The sequence below is a fragment of the Mytilus californianus genome, unplaced genomic scaffold (assembly GCF_021869535.1).
Source record: "Mytilus californianus isolate M0D057914Y unplaced genomic scaffold, xbMytCali1.0.p SCAF_4, whole genome shotgun sequence".
In the NCBI taxonomy this organism is placed as follows: domain Eukaryota; kingdom Metazoa; phylum Mollusca; class Bivalvia; order Mytilida; family Mytilidae; genus Mytilus; species Mytilus californianus.
Window position 1 is genome coordinate 22,884,114 of NW_026262690.1, and position 8,498 is coordinate 22,892,611.

General features: G+C 32.6%; 1 protein-coding gene across 1 annotated transcript; it reads left to right on the forward strand.

The window, feature by feature from the left end:
• Window positions 1-276: 276 nt before the first annotated feature.
• LOC127737725 (octopamine receptor beta-2R-like) lies at window positions 277-2,054 on the forward strand. Its single transcript, XM_052248586.1, has one exon. It carries the CDS (start codon window positions 519-521, stop codon window positions 1,620-1,622), a length of 1,104 nt encoding a protein of 367 aa, XP_052104546.1. The 5' UTR covers window positions 277-518; the 3' UTR covers window positions 1,623-2,054.
• Window positions 2,055-8,498: the final 6,444 nt, after the last annotated feature.

Below are 8,498 nucleotides of genomic sequence, written 5' to 3' on the forward strand. Positions count from 1 at the left end.
TTTGCAATAAAGTATTCATTCATAAATTAAAGTATAAAACTTTTACCTCATGCTGTATGAAGTAATTAAAATCGTTTGCCAGATGAATTGTTTTAATTAAATCAAGCTAACAAAGCTAATGCTATTCTAAACAAATTGGTTTTAGATAATTTAATCACATCAAGGCATATTGGAAATGTTAAATCCCAAAATCAGTAACATATTATACAAATCTATGGAGCATATCAAGTTGAGAAATGTTTCTCTTTATAAAAACGTGTATTCAGTAAGAAGTACTAATGTAAATATGTCAAGGTATATAAAATACTAGTGAATCTTTTCATCTGATCCGTTTTGTGATCGTGTTTGGGCTTGAATTAAACACCAGGTATCGCTCTTCATACCTTATATACACATTGAATAGACACAGGAGATTACATGAACATTTATTTCATATATATATATATCATACGTATACATTTTATTTTAATGGAATCTATGTTTGGGAAAGTGTAAGAGTACTATATACCTGACAAAATATGGATACTTCCGTCAAACTTGGTGTGGGGATTAGTTTCACGTTGATCGTAATTTTAGGATTGTTACTTAACATTTTATATGTTTTCGTTTTCATCAGAAGAAGACAACTTCGCCAACCAACTAAATATTTCTTATTTAGTTTAGCTTTAGTAGACATACTATCCATCACATGCTGGACATTGTTTAGTCAGATTTCAGCTTTCCTGGGAGAATGGGGACTACCTACTGAGGTTTGTCAACTGCAAGAATTTACAATGTCTTTTTGTTTACTGTTGAATATGCATACATTCATGATACTGGCATTAGAGAGGGCACTGTTCCTATTAAAGCCATCTCGACACAGTGAAATATGCATAAATACGGTAATTATAATTATTCTAATCGCTATGTGGCTTTTTGATGCAGTTATTTCAATTTTTCCTTTTACTGGATGGGGAGAAATAAGCTATTTTGAAAATCAATTTCAGTGTTCAATGGACTATGAAAAAAACACGCGACAAATGAGATTTGCCACAGCCATCGCCGTGGGAATTCCGTTTTTAGTTATGGTTATAGCTTATGTCATTATATTCCTTAAAATGAAAAAGTTACAAAAAGGAGTATCTAAAGGAGGTCAGATAATCTTGGAACAAGCTGATTTTGCGAACGGAGACAGCTACGCGGCTAGGCTTAAACGACAACAGCTGAAATTCCAGAATGCAGGGATGAAACGAAAGAAACCGATATTAGGACGAGAAATCGATAAAGACGGATTTGCTCGAGATGAAAGCTCAGATGAAGAAAATAAGACATCAAAGGACACAAAAGAAGTTAAAAACATTTTTTATTTGTATAAAAGTGATGTGGCATTGATCAAAACTTATCTCATCATGACGGTAACATATCTGTTGTTATGGGTACCGTATATTATCATTACGTATGTTCAAACTTTCGACCGTTACCATGGAATTCCTGATGTTGTGTTTTATATTTTTGTTATTTTCACACATTGCACGGCATTTGCAAAACCGATGACTTATGTTATTCAGAATGAAAATTTCCGCACCCATTTCAGGAAAGCGTTAACCAAGAAGACCAAATATCGAAATTTTGAAAGAAATTGACTTTATGAAATGTTGCTCTCCTTATGTTTACATTGTAAATAAATATTTACATGAAACAAGATTAGAATTTTAATATATTCTTTGCGTGGGTTGGAATTTTGCCAAGCTAGTTTAAATTTAATGTTAAATCGAAATGTCCTTTTAAAAGATCGCATAAAGAGAAATTTATTTGAACCTCAAATTTAACACAAAAATAAGACGTTAACTACCGCCACGTGTGGTGAAAATGCTTTTGTATTTGACAATATATAGTAATTACGTTTTAAAAACGTTAAATAAAGGTTCTGTATATTAAGATCGTTATACTAGTAACTTTAACTTGTACATTGGAAAAGCATATACACATGTACATGTTGAAATGAATAATTGTTTTGAACATGCACACTTTAAAAAATACATCTCAAAGTTAGGAATATATGTTTATTTCTTTTATTATCTGGGTTTTTTTATTCATTACTTTGTCGCATGGAGAATAAGACCAGGCGATATTCCAATTTTTCAGTAGTATACTTTGCTTAATTCTTTGGTAGATGTCGATCTTGCTCCATTAAAATTTTGTAAATTGCAGTACATGTATATAGATTCAGTGTCAATGATTATCAACAAATATCATACCATACAAAACCCGGCTTTTGTTGAAGACTGTATACAAACAGGGAGAAAAAATATCAAGGGACAGTCAAAACCACAAGTAGAAGAAAAACAGACATCACGACCAAAAGAAAAACCACGAAAAGACAAAACACTACACAGAAAAACTAATGATTGAGCAACAAAAACTTCACATAAAACCGGGTAAATGAGTGTATCATTATTATATGTATTGTTTGTGTAAATTACTGTCTCATTGACGTAAACTCTAAATCTCTTTATTTTTTTTTGGCAAAGAAATCTTACAATGCTGTAATGATTTTGCCGGCAGTCTCATTAAAAAAGCCCCAAAACCTAACATTTAGACAACAATGTCACTTTAATACGACATACATTCATAACTATAGGACGACAACAAATTATCAATAAATCTAATAGGTAGGTGGGTCGACTCGGCATGAAGGACTGGAAATTAAACTGTAACTTATAAAAGATGGAATGCTCAAAAGGCACAAACAGTTTGCCTTGCAAACAGACAACATAAGATTCAATCTGAGATTTTTTTCTTTATAAAATGCAAAGAGCGTGGCCCTTAAATCACTCAAGAAATCGGATTTAACGTTTACTTCCGATTCAACATTGCTGCATATTTATACATGCCCCCTTGTCACCATCTCTCTTTTATACATAACTCTTGACCTGCTAATGACATTAATTTTAAATCACATGTTTAGGAAAAAAGTAAAACACTGACTTTGAAGACGACCCGTCATATACTTGTATAACTGTTCACGAAGTTCATAATCTAAGGTTAAATTTAGTCTTTGAAAGCGAAGGCCTGAGCGCGCATATTTGAAATTTGCCCCAACGACTTCTATGTTAGTTCATTGCGTAATCACAGAAGTTTTCACATGTGTTCATGGCCTTGAATTATCTTTAGTTGTGTAGGAGGCAGATTTCCAAGCGGGGGTCTGGATACAAAAACAAAATCCGATTACCGGTTATTTAAAATTATTAATTAATTGTTCATTCATTTGTTTGACATTATCAAAAGCAAGAGCGATCTTGCGGTGCCCAGATGTGACCCATCTTTTCAGCACTGGAATGGTGTCCATTTCACTGGTTAACGGACTGCACAGTGATTTTATTAACAACTGATTTGGAATAAAAATGTTTAAACTTTATGTACATAAAATAAGGAGATGAAATATAATATAATTGCCATGGAGATAACTATAAACGAGGATCTGGAAGGATTTTACAGAAAAGAGACAAACAAGCAACAAACAAACAAATATAAAAAAGAATACAGAAACATGGCCCTTATTTTTAGAGATTAGTGCATAATGGTAGAAAATAAAAAAATAGAAGAAAATGACCAAAAGTAATTAGAAAGAATACAGAAATTTAGACCCCATCAAGGCCCTCATAAAAAAAAATCGGCTTCCAACAATGAGCTTTAACGTATGATAAGCTATAGAAGACCGTTATGACCAAATGTAAAACAATACAAAAGAGAAATCTAAACAGCATGATTTAAACTAGTGATCATTATAACCTAACTGTCCTGAAATATAGAAGATTGACAAACACGCAGAAGTTATTCCACAGATTATATATTTTTTAAATGTCACTCTTTTCTTTTCACAAATTCCATTGGGAACGTGTACGACTGAAAGATTCTCAAAAACTTTTCCAATAAGTTTTATTGATTTTATCAAAATGATCGATCATTATACACTTAAGATCCAAGTACCTGTGATTGTAATGTTCAAAGCAGAACACAAAAATCAGATATTTACATTTTTGATTTTTCATGTGATAGCACGATGATGAACTATATGAAGTACACACACCACTTACTGTTTTTTCCTTATCAAATATGAAATACACGCAGACGCTATCATATTTATCGATCATCTTTCTACGACGTTGTCTTTTGAAGTGGCTGGAGTCTCCATTCAATCAATAGTTTAATTTTTTTTTATAGAAAGTTGGAGGAGGCAACATCAGTTCAGTAGTCAGTGCTTTGGTGCTAAAATGATTCATAAATACTTTTCTAAAACTCCCCGTTGACAAATTAAGAATTTATTAAGAAACTGAGGTTCCAACTTCCTCAGGCAAAGCTGACCATAGATGGATTGGGTTTTATTTTAGGTCCCTTTTGGTGATATAGCTCTTGACGTTTCTACGTATTTATCCATCCATGATTTCAAAGGTTCAGATTTCAGAGTTCCAGATGAAGGTAAACCCATAAAAAGCGCTTCGGACGCATGACATTTATAAACGGTTTAATTCTCATTTACTTGCAATGGGTCGATACCGCTTCTGATGAACTGTTAGTCCTCCTAAGGTTTCATCAGCTCAGTAGTCAGGGCTTTGGCGCTGACATGGTTTGTTACATAATTTTATAAAAAATCCCCCGTGGATAGATTAAGAAAATGATAAGAAACTAAGGTTCCAACTCCCTCAGACAAAGTTGACCTTATATGAATTCGGCTATTATTTTATGTTTTCTTTTTGTAATATAGCTCATTACAGTTCTACATATACATCCCTGGCTTTCGAATGTACATGTTTGATCGTTCCTGATGAAGGTTAACCCAATTGTTCCTGATCATGATGAGGGTAAACCCAATTGCTTGTGAACTGTTAGTTCCCGAAGGAATCATCGGCACAGTAATCAGTGATTCGATGTTCATATGATTTATAACATGCTTTTCTAAAATTTGCTGTTGATAAATTAAGAAATTATTAAGAAACGAAGGTTCCAACTCCCTCAGGTAAAATTGACCTGAATAAATTTCACTGTTATTTTTGATCCCTTTTTGTCATAAAGCTTCTATCGTTTCAACATGTTTGTACATCCCTGGCTTTCAAACGTATAGATTTTAGCGTTCCTGATGAAGGTAAATCCCAAAAAAGCGCTTCGGACGCATGCAATTTACATTTGAAATTTTAACAAAGTTTTGCTAGCTAATAATAGTCCATTGATAAGCAATTTTCTTAAAACTCGCTCCGTTGATTGGTCTATTGAGATAAAAGATTGCGAAGTTTACATCCCTGTAAACTGTTAGATATTTAGAGATTTGAAGGATATACCTTTCATCATTTATTTAGAATTGAGACTGTTATCTATTTCATTTTCACAAAGCTTTCAAGAATACTATTCTGACAAATTTGTTCATGTTTTTTAAAATGATCGAGGTTTACTTATTTACAGGAACGTCACATGCGATTGAACAGTGGGAGGTAAATTGTTCTGAATCACCTCGGACTCTCAGAAAGGGATAAATATATAAATATGTAACTCGCGTAGTAATTAGACCCACAAACTGAAGTTTATCAGTCTTTAGGTTTCTATGTTGTGTTTTCTGTACTGTTGTTTGTCTTTTGGTCTTTTTCTTTCTTTGCCATGGCGTTGTCAGTTTATTTGCGACTTATGAGTTTGAATGTCCCTTTGGTATCTTTCGCCTTCATTTATCAGCTTTTCCATGTACCCTTGTATGGAAATGCAGTAATTTCATATTTAATTGTGAAAGCTCTCTCTATGTTTACGAAACACTAATAAGAACAAAGAGCTCCATCCTTTTCCAATATCTATAAGCAAATCCTTAATACATCTCTTCACTACCTTCTCTCTTGATTCCGTTACATTGACAGTGGCAGAAATTCGAAAAAGAACTTTTTATATTTTTCAACATGCCAATAATGCTCACGACTCAATGGATGTACTTAAGAAATATTTGCCTATAGAATCAAACTCCTTGAAACTACTACATAATTTAGGGTTGGAATCATGTCAACGGATTGGTATTGCAATCCAATGACAACCACCTCTCCTTCTCTTCAGAATTGTAAACCAAACTGGTATCCAAGGCTTTCAGAATTAAATCCAGCGGATTATTTCCACCAATGATATCGTGACTCAGCGATTACATGAATTTCTCAGCCACCAAACCAACCAGGATTGCAGAGCTGAAACATATCTCGTGCAAGCAACATGAAAATTTACAATATATAGAGAAAAGGAACAACAAAACATTCCTGGCATCATAACATATAAGACAACGTGAAATTCAACGATTAGTTTGAGCAAGTGTAAGGTTCTAAGTTTTCTCGGTTGTAAACCTGTTTGAATAAAAAAAAAAGTGTGTAAATTCTGCGGGTAGCATAATTTCAGATTCACACACACTTATCCTCGTAAATATGAATTGGTGCATTGAATTTGTAAAATGTTGATGGTTACAAATTGTCAACGGAATGAGTCAGATGTAAGTCTCTCACCAACGAACAGCTAATTGTTATATTATGAAAAAAAGATATATTTGATTTTGCATTCTTTTCTCAGGAAATCATTAATGTCTATCACATTCAATTTTTCAATGCCTGTGATGTTTTGATGCAAATCTTATCCTTAGTTTCCGCATCTATAATTTCCATTGTAAATTTGAAAGATTTGAGGGAGGCTCTTGTTGACTGTCAGTTTTGTTCTTATGAATGTCTCATTCTTGAATTTAATGGTATTCTTTATGTAATGCTACATCATTTTCTAGAAACTCAACAAATATGAGAAAATTATAGTTTAATCCAACAATAAACTTTCATCAAAAACGAATCTGTAGCCTACTCAATCAACGAGCATTTCTTAATTCTGAGTAACTTCATACAAAGTAGATCAACCTACTGAGACCTCGTTAAACCGAATGAAGCACTTGTCTCGATATAATAAAATCAATCTATGTGTTCTTTGAACGAATGCTTTAAAAACATCAATCTTTTATCTTTTTGTTCCAAACGTATTTGCACCTACCATAATCGGCTTTTTCGTAAAATTTGTCGTTAATTTGAAAGTTACTTATATATCGAAGCTCCATAGTATAAAATGAGCATAGATACGTATATAAGATGAACAAAATCCCAAGTTATGCTCCTGATTTAACTGCAGATCAGACGTAAGCAATATAAATATACATTTATTTGTTTGGACTTTTTGACCTTCTCCAATGAAGAGTTTCATGTCTTTTGTTTAATTTTCATTGGATATCAGCCTGAATTAATAATTAAATTAATTTCTGTTTTTAATATGAAATAATCGATAAGATCACCGAATTCGTTTTTTTTTTTTATCTATTTACCAATTTGTTACCTAGTTGATGGCGAAAAACGTAAAAAAATTAATCGACGTTACCCTTATTTTAACCTTTTGGTGGGATTTACTGTAAAAACAAAGTTTAGGACCCTATACCTATTTTACATCATTTAAACGAAAATTTTAAATCAACACCAAACAATTTTATGGATTAAAATTGAAGATTTGATGATTTTAAGACAAATTTATGAACGTTTTATGTGCCGATTTTATGTGTTCTCTAAAGATGAAATGTTCTATTGTGAAATGTTGACTTATTTTGAAAGAATAAAATCAGTAATATTTCAGATGGTAAAAGAGATAAATGTATTTTTTTTCGATTTTCAGTTAAAAGTTCAACAAGCCAAAGTTGTATGCAAAAGTTTACCAAAATTTGACATAGCCCATTTACTACGACTTTACTTCTTGTAGGAGTCCACTGACAATTTGCCATTGTATACTTATTAGTAAATTGCTGATAATTTTTGGCGTTTACAGTTTCTCTACATCTTAGAATGTTTTTAAGATAGTAGAAATTTCTTTTTATCAAAAATAGTCATTTAAGGGTTATTATTCCTATAAAGAGTCGTCTTACAGTTTTGGTTAACATAAACAGCAGACAGATAATGACTTTTTAAACCTTTTTCCCAATAACTTTTCTCTATCAGTAACTGCACTAAAAAGCTTCCTCGCATTTTATCCATGTGTTCCTTTTTATTTGTAATGTTAGCGGTCTTGTTGGTTGGCAACAATCGATTTCTGTGAAAGAATTACAAGGAAAACAGAGTACTATGACTCTTAAAACAAGAGGCTCTCAAGAGCCTGAATCGCTCACCTGTATTTCAGAGGAGAAGATTTTTAAATGTTAGTGTTGGAAATAACGCACAGAAGAATACGTGACCGTAACGCGGTATTATTGTATATCTAACGTCGTTTACTTATGACGTTATCTTGTACTTCAGTCATCAATACAAATTCATACAGTTTAGACGTCTTTATTATTATACATGCAGTTTTAGTAAAACCACTTTACGATATTGGTACCGTGACCAGAAGAAGATGACTTCAAAGCTGAAATCTATTCGAGCGGGACACAGAAGCGCAGTTTCTAGGATTTTAAGAAGATTTGACGAGCGGAGTGAATCAGAAGAAAA